The following is a 23,384-nucleotide window of genomic DNA, read 5'->3' on the forward strand; positions in this document are numbered from 1 at the left end:
TGGTTCTGTGGCCAACAGAACCAAATGTACTGATATTATAACTTCAAATGAAAAACAAGATGGAAAAAATCCAGACACGACCCAGCAAGAACTGTGCATGGTCAAGCTGTTTTAAGAAGCATTTTTCAATTCTATAAATATGGAGCTGTTAAAGATTGATACCATCAGTCGGAATGAACATGATAAGGTCTTTAAGCCACAGATGGTCCTTTTGAGAGATGAACTAACACACTACTAGTTTTGGTCTTTTTAAAACCAGGAAAACATGAAACAATTGCAAGCCTATCACTGAAGTGAAATGAGGCGAGCACTGTGTTGGATCTGAGGTTGCCGAACTCAATTCCTCACATTCCAAGCATGTAGGAGAAACTACTGTGACTTCACAGTATGCTTGGCAGACCAAATGTAGATAACATTGGTTCATTTTAAACAAATGAAAAGCAATGATTCATAGTTTAATGCGATTATACAGAAAATTGCTCATACTTTGCATGTGATCACCTGTAACACATTGGTCCTTTAAAGACATCTGGACTCATCCTGCTGTAAAAAATGGAGGTATTAGAAAAATGAAATGACATTCAGGTTGGCTCTCTCTCTTGCAGTAGAGTATCTCTTCCTGTTACAACACACACTGGTGTTTTTGTGTAGCTTATCTGCGTAGCCAATTTAATTAAAAACTCGCTAGCAGCATGGCCACTTCACTCGTCTCTCCTGCACTGTCTTGCTCACTGCTTCAGATGTTTAGTTAGTCCTTGACATCCTTGAGTAATAATGTGTGTTTGCACATTATTCCACACCAGTTGATTAATCAACCAAAGACCTAGACAGAATTTTAATTCATTCAAAAGCCTGACACTTAGCCTTGTCCACCCCAGCTGGAAAAATCAAACAACCAGTCTTATTTGTTGTTACCCATCATCCACCTAGGCTGAGGTTCTGTCCGAATTCTCAGACTTTGTCTCTGATTTATGGGGTCATATAATTGTTGGGGATTCTCTGTTTTCTTTTTATTATTATAGGGTCTTTACCTCACAATATAAAGTGTTTTGAGGGAAGTGTTATTGTGATTTGGCACTATATAAATTTAATTAAATTGAATTCTGTCACAGTCTGGCGAGAGCAGACTGTATGAATTGAGAAAAGGACCCAAAACGCAGACTCCAAGGAACAGGGAACAGAACTTGAAATGTTAACAAAAGGCGAGCCGTTTAATATGGCTGGTAGAAAAGGTACAAACAAAGGGCAAGGCAAACTGAAGCAAAATTAACACAAACCTAAACTGGGGAACAATAAGAAACAATAAGAAAAACCTAGACAAGAAACTTGGAAGCATGGCATGAACAACAGACGACCTGACAATCACACACTGAAAATAGAGGACTTAAATACACAGCAGGTGATTAGGGGAAGTGGGAACACATGGAGGAACAGCTGACTGACATGAGCCTAATGACAGGACAAGGGAAGTGAAACTAAATACAATGTACAAAGAACACACGACTCCTTCATAATAAAACAGGAAACATGAGACAGACATGATAATACAAACTTGATAACATAAGACACGCAGCATGAAACACGAAGGTTGAGGGGAAACTTAAATACAGGGGAAGAAAACACAAGGAGTCTAATAACCAAATGAACTTAGATAACCTAATGAACAAAATAAACTCAAACTTAAAACGCTGGGTCAAAAGACCCAGGATCATGACAGAATTCAGTTGTTAATAGTTTTGCAATTACAAGTGGTTGTGAGAGATCCAACAAATTTCTAAAACTCACACTTGTAAATTTACGATGATGTTAAAACACCTACTATCATTGTAGGTAATACACTATACAAGGCCACAACGCACTGATGTATTTTTATTATTTTCTAGTTATATTTAATTTAAAATGATGATTTTATTATCTTCAGCATATAATCAAATATCCAGCCTTGTCATGTCACATGCATTGCGTGGCAATGGTATTGAATCAGGGTAATGCTTTTACGCCTGCACTTTTAGCTATACATAAGATTAGCTCCCTGACTGAAGATAAAAAAGAATTATGCTGTAGTGTCTACAATGTAATATGAAAAAGATGCATGCTAAGATTCAAACATGTTTACTTTAGTAAAACTTTGTATCCTGTGTCCAGGCATCACCACAGTGTTGACCATGTCCACCATCATTACTGGAGTGAATGCCTCCATGCCCAGGGTCTCCTACATCAAAGCTGTGGACATTTATCTCTGGGTCAGCTTTGTCTTTGTCTTCTTGTCTGTGTTGGAATACGCTGCTGTCAACTACCTGTCCACTGTCCAGGACCGTCGAGAGCGCAAAATGAGAGAGAGAGTGCGGTCTCAGGTTTGTTTCACTGCACTGATAAATCAAAAGAGAAAGTAATGTAACTAAAAAGAGGTTAATTCATTCTACTCACAAGGCACACCTCAACTCCTTCAGCTGTATCAAATGGCAAAACCTCCAGACTCTCTTCCCGAGTCACTTCACTTACTACAATATCTGTCAGGGTTTCTGTTTTACAAGCAACACCTCAAGAGTGCCAAAGAAATAAAGACAGAAATAAAGAACAGAGAAACAGTGAGTGTTTGTGGCCAGCAGTTTGTTAGAGTTAGTGAAATTTGTGAGATCTCATCCCTGAATGATGTTTAACAGTTGAATTATACATTTAGGGAAACCAAAGAACCCTGGCTAGGTGGATGGCACAACACAGAAGAGCTATCTTGTCAGGCCAGGACTCCGCAGTCTATTTACACCTACAGGCCAGTCTTCCAGTGATGAGGATGTACACATCTTGGACAGGGAGAAACGCTGGTTGGAACAGAGTCAGGGAGGTCTTTAATGTTAGAAAGGGAACGAGCATCACTAAGCCGAGGAGGAGTCACCATCCTACAGTGCTGTGATTGCAGCTTTTTCCAAAGTATCTCTCCCCCCACCACACTCCCTGCCATTGCATTCGTGGTTCTCTGTGTCTGGCGCTGGGTTCTCGGGTGAGTACTGGCTCACTCCCAGCAGCTGCTTGGTGGGGCCTGGTCCCCCTGGCTCAGTTGGGCACCTCCCGGGGTGTGGAGGGCCCTTGGATCTCAGGTCTCTGGGCCCGGGGCTTGGTCTGCTCTGGCGTAGCCGTCTGCCTGCTGGAGCCTGCAGGCTCCTGTATGCTGCTCAGTAACATTCAATATTTATTATTTACTGTTACTGGTTTGTTGGTTGGTTGTTGCTGTGATTCCCCTACTCTGTTATTTTCTTTTTGCTTTTTTTTCTTCAGCAGGTGATGGAGCAGATTTTTAGTGTCTTTTCTCTCTCTATCACTCTTCTCCTTTATTTTTCTTTCTATCTCCTTCTGTTAACTCAGGAGACAGACACATCTCTACTTTTAAGATTAGACCAAAGTGCCTTGAGGCAACTGTTGTTATGAATTGGCGCTATATTAATAAAACTGAATTGAACACCTTGTTCGAACATAAGAGTGTCCATAAATGCACGTGGCACCAGGATGCTGTAGGCCGCAGGTCGATGATCGATTTTGTAATCTTTCCACCAGACCTGCGACCATATGTTCTGGACACTCAGGTAAAGAGAGGGGCTGAGCTGTCAACTGATCACCACCTGGTGGTGACTTGGATCAGGTGGCAGGGGAGGACGCTGGACAGACCCAGTGCACCTAAACGCGTAGTGAGGGTGTGCTGCGAACACCTACAGTGTGCACCTAATGACGTTAGATAGTCTTTCCAAAGCGATTTAAGTAAAACAAACATACATGTGTAAATTCATTCTGAACGATTCTCGTGTTTCCTCATTTTTCCAATCTCATAATATAGGGACGTGTTGGGTGCCCGGAAGCGTAATACAGTGGGGCAAAAAAGTATTTAGTCAGCCACCGATTGTGCAAGTTCCCCCACTTAAAATGATGACAGAGGTCAGTAATTTGCACCAGAGGTACACTTCAACTGTGAGAGACAGAATGTGAAAAAAAAAAAATCCATGAATCCACATGGTAGGATTTGTAAAGAATTTATTGGTAAATCAGGGTGGAAAATAAGTATTTGGTCACCTCAAACAAGGAAAATCTCTGGCTCTCACAGACCTGTAACGTCTTCTGTAAGAAGCTTTTCTGTCCCCCACTCGTTACCTGTATGAATGGCACCTGTTTGAACTCATCATCTGTATAAAAGACACCTGTCCACAGCCTCAAACAGTCAGACTCCAAACTCCGCCATGGCCAAGACCAAAGAGCTTTCGAAGGACACCAGGAAAAGTATTGTAGACCTGCACCAGACTGGGAAGAGTGAATCTACAATAGGCAAGCAGCTTGGTGTGAAAAAATCAACTGTGGGAGCAATCATCAGAAAATGGAAGACATACAAGACCACTGATAATCTCCCTCGATCTGGGGCTCCACGCAAGATCTCATCCCGTGGGGTCAAAATGATCATGAGAACGGTGAGCAAAGATCCCAGAACCACACGGGGGGACCTGGTGAATGACCTGCAGAGAGCTGGGACCAAAGTAACAAAGGTCACCATCAGTAACACACTACAACGGCAGGGAATCAAATCCCGCAGTGCCAGACGTGTTCCGCTGCTGAAGCCAGTGCATGTCCAGGCCCGTCTGAAGTTTGCCAGAGAGCACATGGATGATACAGCAGAGGATTGGGAGAATGTCATGTGGTCAGATGAAACCAAAGTAGAACTTTTTGGTATAAACTCAACTCGTCGTGTTTGGAGGAAGAAGAATACTGAGTTGCATCCCAAGAACACCATACCTACTGTGAAGGTGGAAACATCATGCTATGGGGCTGTTTTTCTGCCAAGGGGACAGGACGACTGATCCGTGTTAAGGACAGAATGAATGGGGCTGTTGGGTCTAAACTCAGACCCCGCTGTATCCAGGACTTATTCCCATGAAAGAAAAGCAAGGCAACAGTGTTCGATCGATTTCTTGCGCAAGGGAGGCCTCTCGTCTGTGACCAGCACGTTGAAATGACCACGCTGGTGGCCTCCTCTCGCCGCCTTTTATTGACAAACTTCAAACAATAGTTTACAAAACACCTCCCCTTGCAACCCCCTTTGGTTACAAAGACAAGGCACTGTATGTAAGTGTGTGTGTGTGGGTGTTATGTGAGAATGTGTGTGTGTGTGTGTGTGTGTGTGTGTGTGTGTGTGTGTGTGTGTGTGTGTGTGTGTGTGTGTGTGTGTGTTTGATCAAAGGGTCATAAAACCTAAAAGCAGGAACAACATCCTTGGTCATAAAGAGGGTAGTCTTCCCCCACACCCAATGTATGGTTTACCAAAGATAACACAGTGAAACCATACAAAGGGTAGGAAGCTCTACCAAACATCAAACAGATCTTCAAGTTAGGATGTATCTACAATAAAACCTCCCCCAGCACAGAGTGGCTGGAGAGGTGGTCAGGATCAAAGGAATGGCTTTGATCCTACTGCTTAAACTAAGACTGTACAAATTTAAGAAACACAATGGCGACATTCAACAATTAGACTTAACATTTCCCTCCTTTTTGTCATTGTTCTTAAATTTCAACTTATGCACCCTTTGTTTAGACAGTGTCAGTGTAGATTTCATTCATGCACAGTAAACTACATCCTATACATAAGCAAATCAGTATCAACAGTTCAAAAACAGGAATTAATATCTTCAAAAGAAGATGCCACCAAGGACCAGACAGTAACCAAGCTATCCAGCCTTGTGGCGGATCTACTCCTGTCGTGCAATTCATTATGTATTTCTTCAAGTAAACAACTGAATGTCAAAGGTCAAACAAGAAGAATCATCATTCTCAAAAATCATATGTCACTACAATCCAACTGTATACAGACATAGGTATTTAAACGCATCAGTTGACTTTATTGTTTGTCCATGTGGCTCTCAGCTAACTTCAAAGCTGCAGCCTGGTCAACACCCTTCTTTATGACTCCTATCAACCCCCCAAATCTTCTCACTGTAGGCATCCTGTGGGGGTTAGAGTCAACTGGTGAATTATCTGCATTTACAACTCTTCTCCTGTCCTGTTGTCACCACAGAAAAAGCTTTGTAAAGGAAATTGGATCCAGCTGTTTTGATCTTCTTGGCTCAAAACCTCAAGTGTTCATGATGTAAATGTAGACAAAAGGCTTCTCTGTTTACATCCTTCTTGCAGAAGACAAAAGAATAAGTGATGTTACCATGTTCCATGGTTAATCTCCAACTTGGGCTAATCCATTGTCCTTCGTACACATAGGCAATTGGCCTGTTTCCAGTTCGTTTAACTGTATAATGTCCTGCAACAAGTCATATTCTTTGAGTCAGACGAGCAGGTCTGTCTCACCAGAGCAGTTCACCTTCCCAGCTACTGGTGAATCAACCTTCCATTCAGGTTATGAGGAATTGGAAAGTTGAAAAGTTGGCAGTGTTCCTGGATGTGTTGCTAAAGCAACCAAACAAACTGTCTCGCTCCAAGTGATGCTATCCGGTTGTGTTCTTAAACTGCCACCAGTAGTTGGTTGAAAACCCATGCGGGTACTGGGTGTGATTTGCTCTGTCCCAATGCGCTCCTGTCATCCCACTCAGGGTCCACAGGCACAAGAAGATGCACAGCACATTCCCAGCCATTCTGATGAGTACCTGTGGCTCAGTTGGTTTCTTCACCGGATTGAGACGAGGGGCCCTGGAGGCTTTCCCCCCCTTTGTTCCCGGTCTTCCTGCCACTTACTCCGAGCTGGCCTGGATGTGTGTCACCTTCTTGCAGTGCGCTTGATGTATCCAAGTGTTCCTTCCAGCAATCTTCACTGCTGTGGTCGTCGTCAGCAGCATCCGATATGGACCTTCCCACCATGGACTGGACCAGCACTTCCTCTCCATGGCCTTATCATCATCCAATCTCCAGACTTCAGGCTCTGCTCCTGCGAAGAAACAGAATCATCTGGCAGATCATTTGTTCTCATGACTACTTTACTTTTAAACATTTTCAAGCATCTAATCTGCTAATATGCTCTCTCTTCTGCTTTTCTATCATCACTACAGAAGACTGGAACTCTAAATGCTCTAACATGTGTAATCTCAAAGAGTCAGACCATTCTCTGTTGGAGTAATCCTCATGTACTTATTCTATACAGTCTAACCATGTCCTGCCTGTCTTCCTAAATCTTAACTTTACTGTCTGCAAAAGTTTTTTTTTTAAAGTATTTAATAATCCTAGAGTGAGTATAACGACTGCTCATCTCCCTCCTGTTTGAGACATGGCATAGCCAATGGCTCAAAATAGCAGCAGTCTTATACAAATTATTAGGCAGTACTGGTTTATCACACAGATAAAAAAATCATCCTGCAAGCTTGCTCCCTCTGTAAGTCACAACTATTGTCCTGCAGTAGGTGAGTGGGCCTGCATGTCTGCTAATGCTGTACTGATAAAAGGTTAACACCATGTTTAACTAAAGCTGCCTCTTTTGCGATCTTATCTGCAAAAACTTCCCCTAATGCAACCGGATCTTTCCCTCACATGTGTGCTGCACATTTACAAACGGCAATTCCACTGGTTAATAACGCTGCATCCAGCAGAATTTGCAAGAGTTTGGTGTGTTCTGCAGGTTTCCCTGTAGAGGTTGTCACACCTCGTCTCACTCACTGCACTACAAAGAAATGTACAGTAGCAAATGTATACTACCTATCAGTGTATATTGTCTCTCTACAGCTTTACACGCTTCCGTTAAAGCTAGCATCTCTGCTGCTCAAGCAAACATGAAACATGCTAGTTGTCCTACATAGATAACTCTCTCTCACTGTCAGCTACAGTAAAACGTGTTCTAGTCTGTCCCTCTGCTGTTGTAAAACTCAAATCATCAACAAACCAAACCTTTCCCTCAACGAGTGGCACATCTATTAAGTCATCCCTCAGCTTACACGTCTTCTCCTCGCGCTCTCTACACTCATGAGAAGTGTCCTCCTCCGTTGGCAAAAAGGGTTTGACAGATTCAGAATTCTGCACCACTTTATGGTAATATGTGTGGTTGTGAGAGTAACAGTAACATTAAAGACAAGTGTCTTGTAGGTGACAGAAATGTAAGTTTAGTCTGCAATAGTAAACATCTACCTCGTGTGGAACTAACAATTGCAAAAGGTGAAATAAACTATTGAAACATTGTACAGCTTAAGCTGCTGCACATACTGATCTCACGCATGGAGGTAAAGCACGAGCAACTAGAGCTAATCTTTTAGGATAGTAAGTTACTGGCTTCAATAGTGGAAAAAGTGCTGTTAGTTATTTTACAGTCACCTGGCATTTGTGCTGTTCACAGAACCACAAGTCCATCGCTGGACCTCCTCTGCGCTGTCACTTTTTGGAGCTTGGCACGCTCCCTCAGGTTCCATTTTCCAACGCTGAAAGTCTCCTTGTGACAATCCTTTGGAAGCCCAGTAGCACAGCTCTCTGTGCTGAAGGTGATCTCCGATCCTCCTGAAGACTCCCTCCAGGCCTCAGCTTCCATCTTGTGGACGATCCTCTCAGTCTCTCCTTCTCATCATGGCACCTCACGACATCTACAAATTGAAAAAAATGACACTCCTCTCGCCACACGGCTTTCGCCATGTGTCAACTCCCCAATGAGACATGTACAAGAGTGTTGCACAGTCTCCCTAAAACAATCTCCAGGGTTTGTCCCTTGGAGCAGCTTCACTCCAAGCTGTAACCCTGTGTAAGAACATTAATCAGCACTTAAATGTTCAGCTTGTTTAACTCCCAGCTCCTGTATCACAGAAGACAAAGTCTTAAATTTAAACAACTTCACATTTGCAACCAACTGTAGATCATAAGAGTAATAAAGTATTCAGCATCACAGAGACAAGTATCATTGCAGGTTTATTCTAAACTCATTAATCTCCTACGTTTTCCCATAATTTATTCCAAATTATTTAACATCTCAATGTTATTCCACATTGTAATCAGTGAACTTCACTTATAGGCCATCAAAGCCTCATCTGAACATGGATGCACCACTTGCATAGGTTTAATACTTGTAAATAAACAGCTAATCACACAAATCACTGCAACAATAATAGAAAACATTGTTTAATATTAATTCTGGACCCCACCTCTTGACGCATGGACACTTCTCATGCGTCAACTCACCAAACCTGGATCCCTGTCTTAAAAACTGGCTCCACCAGGAGCCTGCATACTCACCATCATGGCCTGGAAAACAAGATCTGGAAGTAAAATCAAACTTCACACTTATAAACAAGTATATCACAAGGGTAACAAGCATTCAGCATCAGCAAGACAAGTGTCATGTGCAGGTTTTCTCAAATCATTAAATCACTATTGTTACCATAATTCGCCTCAAACATGGATCATCCCATGTGCTCAGTTAACATTAATGTAATCGGTGACTTCTCTTAAGCAAAGTCACTCCACTCATATATTTATTATGGGTCCAAAAGTGGCCAGCAAATGAGCCCATAATAAACTATTCCATAAATATCGTAATCTCTTATTTGTTTTACTCATGTCACTTGTCCACTTCTGCTGAATGCTACATGCACTCTTAAAGAAAACAAAACCTGTAATAAAGAAACAAACATCCACCAGTTGTTCTGCTAAAAACCACATCATCAAATCACATGAAAAACTGCAATGCTGTAAGAAAAAATGCAAATGTTAGCGCTGCGCAGGTGTGTACACACTTTCTCACAGTAACTTCTGTGAGTACCACAAGCCCATGAATAACACACCTCTGATAGATTCACAAACATAAAAATGGCATTTAAAAGGTTAAACCATCACGCAACCTCAGATGTTGCTATCATCTTTCTGCTCCTGTAACAGAGACACACACAGAGATACATCCACACCTTTGTCAAGTGGGGGTTGACTTCACACAATGGTGTTAAGTCAGTCAGTCAGTTCCCGATTTATTTTAAAATTCTTACTCATTCACTCAGTGATTCCTTCTTTTGCTAATTGTGGAAATTATCGTCGCATTCGTTTCCACGCTCAGCAAAACAACGTCATTTCAAAAAGAAAAATAATTTAGACTGGATTTCCTCGTTGAATCCTTTTGGACAGGAACTTGTTTCCTGATTGTCCCAAATAAGAGCCCATTTTAATTTTGGAGAAGCTCACTTTGCAACAGTTTTCTCGACGACGCTTCGATTCTAATCGTGCAGATCTGCTCAACAGAGATCATCAAACAAAACTTTCAGTGCACCATGAAAGTAACAAAATAAAAGAAAGAAAATAAAAGAAATCAAAGAAAATAAAGGAAAGATAGGCCTTGTTTAAATCATGACACGTGTTCTTCATGCCAGGGGGATAAATCGTAACAAAAGACAAATCAAACAGCCAGTTTAATCTCAAACATTCATCCAATCAGCCATACACACAACATACAGCATAACCCTGTTGTCTTAGCACATAATAAGTTTTAGTTCTCATGTAACTAAATGTGTGCCATGGTAAAACTTCTTCACACACCAGAAACTCACAATCAGCTCACTCAACTCACTCATTTAAGACCTCTCATCAGCATTCTGTTTCCTCCTCTATGATGCAACCATCTGTCCTCCTATAATATTCAGTCCACTAGTCTATGTATCACTTTCATCTTACTAGTGACTTGGACAAGATGACAAACAGAATCTCATGCTTAAGATGCTGTCTGGTCTCATGAGTATCATTGTATGTGTATATGCATGTAGGGTTAGTATGGTTAATGCATTTTCAGTATGTTTTTGTGTTCATCTCTCACCACACTTCCATTATTCTCATCACTGCTTAAAACAACACACATCTCTCTGTTTTTTTTCTTTAACTGTACTTTTCTCCAAAACAGAAAATAGCATTACAGCTGTTTCAGACTGAGAAACACCAAACACTCTTCGTGCTATCATTCATCCACACAACTATTTTATTTCTTTTTGTCCACTGGGCAGGTGACATGCAGAATCACGTCTGCCCCAGCTGGATACCTTTCACACACACCATGACGTCAGACACTCTCACACTCATGGAATTGATCAGGAGAAAAACTTTCTTCATCTTCACACTCTGTTACAGAAACACCATATGTTTTGTTTTTTTTTTTTGTTTTTTTTTTGTGTTGTGTCAGGGATGGATATGTAGTTGTAACGTTTGTGTTCACTAACTTTACTTTCTGTTTCCTACCCTGCCAAGTCTGTCTTGGACTCAATGCTGCTCCTAATATGCCTTTAATCTCTCCTCCACTTCTACCTCTGCTCTCTCACGCTCTTCTCTGACTCTACTTTCTGCTAACATTCTTGCTCTTCCTAATGCTTTTCTATGGTGTTGTTCTAGAGTAGTTGCAGTGGATTGAGCTGTAGTTTCATCCTCAGGTTTCACAACTACTTCTTGCAATATTGCTCTTTTAACATTCTGTGCTTCTCTCCTCTTCTGAGCCTGCTCCAGCCACAACTTAGCAACTGCTAACTGCAATTCCTTCCTCTGCTTCGCTTTACCTGTTTTACCTGCTACACTTACAGCTATTCTTTCTACCAGCATTTTACACTGAACTTCCACTAATGTCCCTTCAAATCCACATTTCTTATACCAACAACCTACATACTGCGTGCTGCCTGGTAAAACTTTCTGCATAAATTTTACATCTCCTTCTAAGGCAGACTTACACATTTTATTCTCCATTACAAGACAACAATCAGCCACACTCACGCAGACCACGTCTGGCCCGCACACACACAACATAGGCCTATCGCTTGCGTCTGCACGCACAGCTAGCGCTCTCTGTTGAAAACTCTCAAACGCCCCATATGGCGGAGAATTCAACCTTCGGACACTCTCCAACGCCCCAAATGGCGGAGATTCCGGACTCTGAACCTAGGTTCTCTCCACGCCCCAAATGGCGGAGAACTCTCTACGCCCCAAACGGCGGAGAAGCCTGCGTCTCTCTCACGCGGCTAGCGCGCTCCCGGACTCACGTTTAACGCACAGCCCGTAGCCGCTCTCTATTGTTTTGGGTCCACGTGCGCTCTCGTGACCAGCGCTCCCCGGGACTCAAACGTTTCACGCAGAATCACGGTGACGCGTATCTAGGATCCCACATTCATTCACACGGTTATAGAGACGCTCTCTAAGGCCTTCTGTACTCACTGTTTGTTTACGTTCATGGGAAGAGTCTCTGGATCCCGTCAATCGTCATCCATCCCGAGGGGAGGTCAGGCGCAAACTTCCCGGCCTGGTGGCAAACCAAAAACACCAGGGCTTTACGTCAATCATCCCAGACGTTGCGGTGGCGTCCTCTCCCTCTCCTCGGTGGATGCAATGTGTTAGGCTCCGGCTCCGAAGGACCAAAAAATGTTGGGTCTAAACTCAGACCCCGCTGTATCCAGGACTTATTCCCATGAAAGAAAAGCAAGGCAACAGTGTTCGATCGATTTCTTGCGCAAGGGAGGCCTCTCGTCTGTGACCAGCACGTTGAAATGACCACGCTGGTGGCCTCCTCTCGCCGCCTTTTATTGACAAACTTCAAACAATAGTTTACAAAACACCTCCCCTTGCAACCCCCTTTGGTTACAAAGACAAGGCACTGTATGTAAGTGTGTGTGTGTGGGTGTTATGTGAGAATGTGTGTGTGTGTGTGTGTGTGTGTGTGTGTGTGTGTGTGTGTGTGTGTGTGTGTGTGTGTGTGTGTGTGTGTTTGATCAAAGGGTCATAAAACCTAAAAGCAGGAACAACATCCTTGGTCATAAAGAGGGTAGTCTTCCCCCACACCCAATGTATGGTTTACCAAAGATAACACAGTGAAACCATACAAAGGGTAGGAAGCTCTACCAAACATCAAACAGATCTTCAAGTTAGGATGTATCTACAATAAAACCTCCCCCAGCACAGAGTGGCTGGAGAGGTGGTCAGGATCAAAGGAATGGCTTTGATCCTACTGCTTAAACTAAGACTGTACAAATTTAAGAAACACAATGGCAACATTCAACAATTAGACTTAACAGGGGCCATGTATCGTGAGATTTTGAGCCAAAACCTCCTTCCATCAGTGAGAACTTTGAAGATGAAACGAGGCTGGGTCTTCCAACATGACAATGATCCAAAACACACCGCCCGGGCAACAAAGGAGTGGCTCCGTAAGAAGCATTTGAAAGTCCTGGAGTGGCCTAGCCAGTCTCCAGACCTCAACCCCATAGAAAATCTGTGGCGGGAGTTGAAAGTCCGTGTTGCTCGGCGACAGCCCCAAAACATCACTGCTCTCGAGAAGATCTGCATGGAGGAATGGGCCAAAATACCAGCTACTGTGTGTGCAAACCTGGTAAAGACCTATAGTAAACGTTTGACCTCTGTTATTGCCAACAAAGGTTATGTTACAAAGTATTGAGTTGTATTTTTGTTATTGACCAAATACTTATTTTCCACCCTGATTTACCAATAAATTCTTTACAAATCCTACCATGTGAATTCATGGATTTTTTTTTTCACATTCTGTCTCTCACAGTTGAAGTGTACCTCTGGTGCAAATTACTGACCTCTGTCATCATTTTAGGTGGGGGAACTTGCACAATCGGTGGCTGACTAAATACTTTTTTGCCCCACTGTAGCAGAGGCCCCAGTCTGTGAGATCTTCAACGCACACCACCGGCAGAGCTGCAACAGCATTCCGAGGGAGACTGGGGACATTGAGTCCAAATGGACCATGTTCAGCATCTTCATTGAAGCTGCTGCATTTAGCTGCGGCCGCAAAGTGGTTAGTGCCTGTCGTGGTGGTAACCCCCAAACCAAATGGTGGACACCAGAGGTGAAGGGAGCCACCAGGCTGAAGAATGAGTCCTATCAGGCTTGGTTAGCCAGTGTGACTTCGGAGGCAGCTGACAGGTACCGACAGGCCAAGTGGAATGCGGCTTGGGCAGTGGCTGAAGCAAAAACTCGGGTGTGGGAGGAGTTCGGAGAGGCCATCGAAAAAGACTTTGGGACTGCCTCGAAGAGATTCTGGCAAACCGTCAGGCGTCTCAGGAGGGGAAAGCGGTGCTCTACCTGCACTGTGTATAGTGCTGGCGAAGTGCTGCTGACGTCGACTGAGAAAATTGTCGCGCGGTGGAAGGAATACTTCGAGGACCTCCTTAATCCCTCTGACATGTCTTCCGAGGAGGAAGCAGAGTCTGGGGATGAGGGGAATGACCCGCCAATTTCCGGGGGCGAGGTCACTGAGGCAGTTTAATAACTCCTTGGTGGCAGAGCCCCTGGTGTGGATAAGGTCCACCCCAAGTTCCTGAAGGCTCTGGACGTTGTAGGGTTGTCCTGATTGACACGCCTCTACAATGTTGCGTGGAGATCAGGGGCAGTACCCCTGGACTGGCAGACGGGGGTGGTGGACCCCATCTTTAAGAAGGGAGACCGGAGGGTGTGTTCCAACTACAGGGGAATCACACTCCTCAGCCTCCCTGGGAAAGTCTATGCCAGGGTGCTGGAAAGGAGAATTCGTCCGTTAGTCAAACCTCAGATACAAAAGGAACAATGCAGTTTTCGCCCTGGTTGCAGAACACTGGACGAGCTCTTTATCCTCTCAAGGATACTTGAGGGCGCATGGGAGTTTGCCCAACCAGTCTACATGTGTTTTGTGGACTTGAAGAAGGCATTCAACCGTGTCTACGGGATGCTACGGGAGTATGGGGTGTCTGGCCCATTGCTACGGGCCATTCGATCCCTATACAACCTTTGAAAGAGCTTGGTTCGCATTGCCGGCAATAAGTCAGACTCATTCCCGGTGGGTGATGGGTTCCGCCAGGGCTGCCCTTTGTCACCGATTCTGTTCATAATTTTTATGGACAGGATTTCTAGGCGTAGCCAAGTGGCGGAAGGCTTTCACTTGGGTGGCCTCAGAATCTCATCTCTGCTTTTTGCAGATGATGTGGTTCTGTTGGCTTCATTGGGTGATGGCCTCCAGCTTGCACTGGAACGGTTTGCAGTCGAGTGTGAAGCAGCGCCGTGGTTCTCAGACGGAAAAGGGTGGAGTGGCCACTCCGGGTCGGGGATGAATTCCTGCCCCAAGTGGAGGAGTTCAAGTATCTCGGGGTCTTGTTCGCAAGTGATGGGAGAAGGGAGCCGAAGATCGACAGATGGATTGATGCTGCGGCTGCAGTGATGCGGACGCTGCACCGGTCCTTCATAGTGAAGAGAGAGCTGAGTGTAAAAGCGAAGGTCTCAATTTACTAGTCGATCTATGTCCGTACCCTCACCTATGGCCACGAGCTGTGGGTAATGACCGAAAGAACGAGATCGTGGATACAAGCGGCGGAAATGAGCTTCCTCCGAAGGGTGGCTGGCCTCTCCCTTAGAGATAGGGTGAGAAGTTCAGCCAACCGGGAGGGGCTCAGAGTAGAGCAGCTGCTGCTCCTCCACATCGAAAGGAGCCAGCTGAGGTGGTTCGGGCATCTGACAAGGATGCCTCCTGCAGACCCAGGACACGCTGGAGAGATTATATCTCTCGGCTGGCCTGGGAACGCCTTGGTGTTCTCCCGGATAAGTTAGAGGAGGTGGCTGGGGAGAGGGAGGTCTGGGCTTATCTGCTTAGGCTGCTGCCCCCGCGACCCAGCCCCAGATAAAGTGGAAGAAGATGGATGGATGGATGGATGGATGGATGAATTTAAACAAATGGCACTGTGCTGTACTGAGAGCTTTTAAAGCAGAAGTTTGAACAACACAATCCTTTCTGATAACAGTAGCTGAAATGAATAAGATTGGCACATTTACAAGACAGCTATCATTCATGCAGTGATCTTCAAAAAATCTGTGTTCCAGCTGCTCTGTCCTGGAGCAAAGATGAACTGTTGATATGTGGTGATGTTGCATGCAATAATGACTTCAGTTGTATTTCTTCCCTGCCAGTCACTGCCCTGTACCTGTGGTATTTCCCAAACACGAACCATGACCATGTTGGATGGCACCTACAGTGAAGCTGACACCAATAGTTTGGCTGGCTACACTGAAGAGCCCATAGTACCTGAGGAAGTACAGGCAGACATGCACGAGGTTTCTGATAAACCTGATCATATGGTGGTACACCTGTCAGTGAGTAGTGAGTCCACAACAACGAAGAAGAAGAAGAGCCTTCGTGCCCTCAACATCATCCAGAACACGCATGCCATTGACAAATACTCCCGAATGATTTTCCCTGGTTCATACATCTTCTTTAATCTTATCTACTGGTCAGTATACTGCTAAACAACACTGTCAGTCAAGACTGAGGCCAGTGGGGACATTAGCATACACAGATAGTATGAATGCTACATCAGTGAGACAAGGGACTAATTCTGAGTGCTGTTGTGCTGCTAAATCATTATAATGAAGGACATGAGCAAAACATGTCTTAAATGTTTCCAATGTGACTATGGGATGTCAATCAGTTAAAAAAAACAAAAGATATAAATTCTGTTCCAAACCACTGATGCTAATTCTTGTCGTCTCTTTTAGCTTTGTCAGTTGTCAGCTGCTATTGAAAAGGTCTTTGTACAAATTACTGCTATTCCTGGTATGATGAAGAAACCGTATATTTTGTATTTTAATTGTATAGATAAAGATACAGTGTATAGTGTCTGTATTTATGCCGTGAGGTATTGATTGTTTATTTATATTTATTGTTTTGATTTTTAACAATCATAAAATGAAAGTCACAATGAGGTGCATTGTTAATCATGACTCAGTTATTTTCATATATATATGATAGATAAATAATGAACTCTGATCATATTTGTAAGACAGTTATTTCAGCTAAAATGATATTCTGACCTAAGATTGAGGAACACACATTAAGAGTTCTCCGAGGTTACTCTGTTAGTATGCGCATCATCTTAAAGGCGAATAAGTGCTTTTGCTTTAACATGGATACCTGCTTCTATTTTGCTGCTGTCAGTTTCAGCATTTTCATTATATGCTGTATAGAGTTCTAGAAACAAATATGGGAACAGCTCAAATGTTTTTGTGAAGAATCGCTTCTAAAAATATGAAAGAAATTGATTAAATACAAAGTGAAGCTGATGAATGTCAATATAGTAACATTAGTGGAAAATAATACATAATCATAAAGTTTTCTCTGTAAAAGAAATCAAGAAACTCAGGATTCATGCCGTGGAGAACAATACTATGTATACCAAAGTTTCTTGTAATGTAACCATAACTGCAGAGATATTTCACTTACCTAGGACACTTGAACTAAAATTCAACGTACTAGTAACACATGACAAAGATCAAAGGTCTGTTAGTCAGTATTAGAAGTTGGGCTGATCATATAATGGCTAACTCAACAGTAACTCAGCTGTTAGCATCTTGCTGGTGATTGATCAACACAATCACATAAAAAAAACAATCAATTCTCAAAAGACAGAGAAATATGTGGATATGCGCAGCAATGGGTTTGTTTCAATAATGTGAATAATTATTAGTCTGCATGGTTCAGAGCAAAGATTTGGTCTGCTGCTATTTTTAACACTTCTTTAGTCTGAAAGCCGCAGTCTGGCAGGACTTATTTACAATTTTTTACACTCTTTTAAATAAAATTAAAATGTAAAAAATATTTGGATGGAAACAGGCAAGTTCCAGAATTTTTCATGTGCACAGGCTGTGGTGGGAAGTTAAAAATACAAAGTGGTTGAAAATACAGCTAGTTCTAATGATTTTAAATGTTCAAACTCCTGCCTCCATACGTAAGGTTTAGAAGTAGTGCTGTCAGTGTTAATAAATGTTAATAACGAGATTAACGCTGACAGCACTATTTAGAAGACATGACTGCCTCATAAGAGTACATTAGCTGAATTGAAGCTCAAGTTTCAGCAACAAGGTAACTGAGCTAATAACATATGCTCTGGTTAATTTTTTTTCCACATTTTCCTTAAAACTCACCATTTCAGTGAGGTCAACAGACCAGTAGGTAGTAAACCTAATCACTGTGAGGCATATGAAGTGGTGTCCATTCTTAGCCAGTCATCATCACTGTTGAAAGGAAGGTGTGTTCAATTAGCACAGTGATGGATACTCATTCATCTAACAATATAGACCGGTAATGTTTCTATTATTTAGTATATTCTAGCCAAAAGTGATGGAATGGGAGAGGTTTAAATGGGCCCAGCTTCGGCTTTACAAGTTTCAGAAAACATGGCATCAAAAAGGTCATCATAAACCAGAAGTTTTTAGAAGACACCTCTGAAAAACATTGTTCTACAATTTAGATAAAAGGATAAAAATCAATTTTGGATGCCGATTACCTTCAGACCCTCAGATGACACTGAATTAAGAACAGGTATCATTCTATCGTGAACTGCATAGGCTCAGGAGCACCTCCAGAAATCATCTGTGAAGACAGTTTGATGGCTGTAGATTAAAACTCTGTTATACAAAGAAAAATTGACTTAAACAAAGTGGAAAACACTTCTGTAATAAGACAAACTAAAATTTGAAATTGTTTTTGGAAAACAGAATTGGGCACTTGCTCCTCTGGACTAAACAGGAGAGGGACCATCTGCCTTTCTATCAGGACTCAGTTTAAAGCCTCCATCTCTGATGGTATGGGGAGCAACTTATGTACCATCCAGAGTATGGCTTCAGGGAAGGGTTTGCATATTTCAGTAAAACCACATACTGCATCTCTTCCAGCAGCATGGCCTTGTACTAGAAGCATCTGGCCACCAACTGAAAAACATTTGGTGTGTCTTGAAATGAAAAACATGAGAAAAAAGACCCAGGACTGTTGAGCAGCTAGAATAATCTATCAGGCTACAATGGGGCAACAATATTTCTCTCCCAAAAGAGCAAGATCTCCTCAGTTCCCAGACGTTTATAGACTGTTACCAAAACACGAGCGTAGTGCACCTCAGGAGGTAGTGTAGGTCATCTGCTAATGGTGGTTCAGTCCCTGGCTGCTCAGTTGACATGACAGTATCATTGAGCCAGAAACCCTAAACTACTTTCTGATGCAATTATTGGAGTGTGACTGTTAGAAAGCACTTAGGTGTAGAAAAAAGGTGCTGGTGTGAATGAGATAAGTCGTACAAAGCACCTTGAGGATCTTTGGGTTCCCCAACACACACCACTGGACGCAAGTCTCTGGTTATGCTTGTCCAAAGGTGATACTAGACCAAACCCAGTTCGCTCAGTTTTATTAACTGTCAGAGCTACAGTGACTGCCAATCAAAGTCAGCACCAACCACACCTCAGTGCCAGCTTACCAAGTGTGCACATAAATAGAAGAACATAGCAAAATAGAAATGGCCTCCTCTGGTACTGCCCCTGAACCCTCCGTTCCACAAAGACCAGTCGTACTAAACATAGTCCCAACTATTATCGAATTTAAAATTAGCTATTTTTTTCTTCTTAAAAATTGTACATTTTCTACGTTTCAACATTTGATGTATTTTCTATGTTCTGTTGCAATTAAAAGATGGGTTTGTAACATTTTCAAATTGTTGCATTTTATTTAAAATTTACATTTAATACAGCATCTCAAATGTTTTCAGAACTGCTGTTATATTTAAAGTTGTGTTTAAAGCCACATGTGACTTGGGATTATGTTTTGTAAACTGCTGCAATTGCAATCAATACTATGGGTAAAAAAGGAAACTACCCACCTCTTCTGGTGTCATGTTTTCTAAAACATCATGTTTCTCAAGCATTGTCGTTTCTGTATGAAGATAACCACACATTTATGTATTTCTAGCCACCGGTTTTCTGGAACCACTTTCACTCAGCAGGGATTCAAGGTGTGTCTGACCAGTCTGCAGATTCAGATGTGAAACACTGATGCCCTGTACTTCTTCCTGCTGTGTTCACATGTTTCCTGACTTTTTATTTTGTTATGCAGTTCAACAAAGTGAAGTGTTAAAAACACACAATTCTGCAGTGATTACGGGGTGTAAACGGACTCGCGCAGACCAGGGATCCTTGCAAAGAAGACAGTGAATTTATTTACAAAAGACACCAGGTGATAATATGCACACGTGCAAGAGGGGGGAAGCGGGGAGGTCCAGGGCTCCAGGCAGAGGTGGGACCAAGTCATTGTTTTGCAAGTCTCAAGTAAGTCTCAAGTCTTTATCCTCAAGTCTCAAGTAATGTCAGGCAAGTCAGAGTCGAGTCTCAAGTCACTGGTGTAAAAGTCCGAGTCAAGTCACAAGTCTGAAACTTTGAATTTCAAGTCCTTTCGAGTCTTTAAAAAAAAAAAAAAAAAAAGAAAAAAAAAGAATAAATAATGTTGCAGTTATGCTAAATGTAAATATTAGACCATGTAATTTTAAAATCTGTGTTTTTCTCAACACATGACAAAATAGTGAACTTAGAAAATATACACAAATTGTGAAATTGCACCTCTTTAAAATGCAGCTCAATTAAACCTAGCTCCAAGAATAATTTTCACCGACGGTTCTGAGATAAGCTGCATGTTATTCTTGGATGCGGTTGTAGGACCAGCTTTAAAATCGCATGACAAAAATATCATACACATTAAAAAAAAAAACCGTATCACCAACGTAGCCTGGACAACATTTGCTAGTTAGATGAAGTCAGCTATCTCATCTTAGCATATTTATATGCATATTTATAATTATACGGTTCTTGGAGTGAGTGCATACACTCATGAAGTTTAGTAACTTCAGGTCACTGCAACAAGCCCAGGTACAGTTTACCGACGGATGGGTGCAGGACCTTGAAATGCACCGTGTAGAACGAAAGACCATCGTACGTATCATAAGTTTACCAGTCTCACAAATCGTCGTCATAAATACACATTCGTTAACCGTTTATTAATAGGACCTTTGAGCTCAACGGTAATTAATTAGTAGTAGAAATAATTTCTGGTACCCATCACAGAAATGTAGCAGTGACAATAATACTGTATGCTGTAATTGTACTGGGCAATTAGTGATACAAAAAACCTGTTTTATCCTGTGAATAAAAGTATATGTTTTTGTCAATGTACCATGGTAATAACAGAAGCAAAACGCAATATTGTGTCAGGACAATTCACTATTTATGCACAATAAACAAAGGAGCATAGCGCGACAATTTCTGTTCAGCGCCAGACTTGCTTGTAACCTATATCACCAATTATGTTAAGAAAAATGACGCATTAACTACAACAGCAGACTGACCTGTGTGGAAATGCTTGGAGCAGACTAACCTGTGAGCTGGAGGGTTCTGGGACGTTATATTTGGTCTTTGAATGGCTGCAATCCAGGCCATCCGTCGCGTCTTTGTTACTTCAGAAACATGGCTCGAACAATTTCTCTTCAACGACGTAATCCGATAACAACCGATCTCTTTACCCGTCGGCTTCCTGTGGCTGTCATGCGACCGGCTATTGCAGTTAATAATACAACAGCTTCTTGACATTTTTGTGTTTCTTTTTATCGCTGTGTGACTGATTTTAATTGAAAGCCGCTAGTACCGCTTGCCACGAGTTCCCAGAATCCTTTGCGGTTCTACCCGTGAATGACGTCACATTTTCAATCTCTATATAATATGCATGTTAAATTTTATATTTGGGGTAAAATATCAAGTCTTTTCAAGTAAACCGGTTCAAGTCCAATTCAAGTCCCATGTCATTGGTGTAAAAGTCCAAGTCAAGTCACAAGTCTTAGAACATTTTTTCAAGTCAAGTCTAAAGTCATAAAATTAATGACTCGAGTCTGACTCGAGTCCAAGTCATGTGACTCGAGTCCACACCTCTGGCTCCAGGGTCCGTGAGGGATCGAACAGACTCCAAACGTTTCCAAATTTCTCTCCTCTCTCCACCACAAGGTCGTACACGCCACACACTCGCTCGCAGGCGGGTCCGGGAAAGATCTGTACACAGAAACTCCAGTTAGAAACAGACTGACAGAAAGCAACTCACAGATTCTAATTTTCTGACTGCAGGGGGACTGCCGCTGACAGCTCAACGATCCAGCGACGAGTAGCACAGTGCTGCCATCTTAAGTAGGGCTCGGGATTACGAAGATAGGCAGCAGGTGTGGAGATGGCAGGTGCGTGGGCCAGGGGCGGGAGCCCATAATGAGCACCAATGAGCATAATGAGCTGATCGTGCAAACAGTTCTTTTAGCCCGTTCTAATTTAATCACATCATGCCGAGATGATATTTGACAGTTGCTGGATTTTTCAAAGAATGTATGTATGTAAAGTACAAAGTTTGTTTGTTTGTTTGTTTGTGTTTTTCTACATGTACAGCACTTCTGTCTGCCCCCATGTTCCCGTATTTTAGAAAGATGTCATACTGCCTTAGAGATGTCTTTAAGATTTGAACCAAAATTAAAATGAGCAATCTTAAGAACACAAAATACTTGCTTTTAATGTAAACTTGAGATGTCCTTCTCAAAGTCATCAGAGTGCTCTTGAAACGTCCCATAAGAATAAGACAAGAGGGTGTGACATCACAGCAGAACACAAAGAGGATGAGCAGACTGTTTTTGCTAATGAAGCTTGTGTGTGCACCAAAATGTTGAAGATGTTCTGTCAGTCACTTCTGGTGAGTGCCGTGTACTTTGCTATGGTGTGCTCCATGAGCCGTACTCCATCATGGACAGTCCTGACCACCCTGCGAACAATCATAATCCTCTAATTCAGGTCTGCTCCTCCAAAGAAAGATACAGGAAATCTTTCATGCTATCGCAGTCTATAATGTGACCCAGTTCTGAAAGCCTTGGACTACTGTGTAAAATGTAATAACAGAGTGCAGTGATTTTCATGTTTTAAGAAATAAAAATAAAAAGTTATTCTTTGTAATCATAAATGTCACTTCAAGGTCAACCACTTCAAGTATTATTTTTTAGTTATTTGTTAGTTTTACCAGAGCAAGAAGTGGACCATACATTTGAAGACTTGCTGGTCTTTGTAACTGGAGCTGCCACCACTGGGGTTCCCAAAGTCCTGCAATAGTTTTATGACCAGGAACCAGGATTGCGCTGCATATTGTACGCTTACGACATGCAGCTTATGCCTCTATCTGCCAAGAGGTGTCGAGAATGAAGAACAATTTAAAGAACTTATTTACACTGCATTAAAAGGATCCCTCAGTTTTGGAAAGGCATGTGACTTCATGTGAAGTAATTGTGCACTGCTTTGAACAGCTGACTGTAAACCTGTGACTTTAAAGATTGCATGTTCTCAATACGCCTGGATTCACCCTGGCTTTCTGAGTTTTTCCGATGTATTTTAAAATATAGACCTTGAAAGTGTCTAAAGTGTACTCTTAGAAATTGTGCCTTCTCTGTATTTACTTATATTTATTGTTTAGTTTAGACAACAGTTGGTTAAGCAGGAGGCAAACAGTGCACAAAAATTTGTTTTCTTTGAGTGTTGACTGTGTTTTAATTTTGTACAAGCCTTTTGAATATAAACCTGTTAACATGAACAGAACTGTCGCTGGAATTATT

The 23,384-nt window shown here is 42.3% G+C and overlaps 1 protein-coding gene and 2 long non-coding RNA genes across 4 annotated transcripts in view; 1 reads left to right on the forward strand and 2 right to left on the reverse strand.

Moving 5' to 3' along the window:
* gabrr2a (gamma-aminobutyric acid type A receptor subunit rho2a) overlaps positions 1-16,650 on the forward strand; it is an 84,453-nt gene extending 67,803 nt beyond the window's left edge. For both annotated transcript variants that reach the window (XM_085257705.1, XM_085257706.1), the window contains 2 exons: positions 2,146-2,354; positions 15,859-16,650. In XM_085257705.1, the coding sequence (XP_085113831.1) occupies positions 2,146-2,354; positions 15,859-16,194 (545 nt within the window). In that variant the 3' untranslated portion in view covers positions 16,195-16,650. The remainder of the gene's footprint in view (positions 1-2,145; positions 2,355-15,858) is intronic.
* On the reverse strand, positions 4,939-12,967 carry LOC146551450 (uncharacterized). The gene is made up of 2 exons (XR_014890005.1): positions 12,121-12,967; positions 4,939-8,537 (listed from the first exon to the last, which is right to left on the reverse strand). It is a non-coding gene; the product is annotated as an uncharacterized LOC146551450 (long non-coding RNA).
* A 1,266-nt stretch (positions 16,651-17,916) lies between the features above and the next one.
* On the reverse strand, positions 17,917-21,554 carry LOC146551451 (uncharacterized). The gene is made up of 3 exons (XR_014890006.1): positions 21,134-21,554; positions 18,231-18,316; positions 17,917-17,958 (listed from the first exon to the last, which is right to left on the reverse strand). It is a non-coding gene; the product is annotated as an uncharacterized LOC146551451 (long non-coding RNA).
* Between the last annotated feature and the right edge of the window lie 1,830 nt (positions 21,555-23,384).

This window comes from Mchenga conophoros, linkage group LG19, assembly GCF_057382185.1.
Source record: "Mchenga conophoros isolate Kocher_MC1m ecotype Shallow Benthic linkage group LG19, M_conophoros_male_GT1.1, whole genome shotgun sequence".
Taxonomy (NCBI): domain Eukaryota; kingdom Metazoa; phylum Chordata; class Actinopteri; order Cichliformes; family Cichlidae; genus Mchenga; species Mchenga conophoros.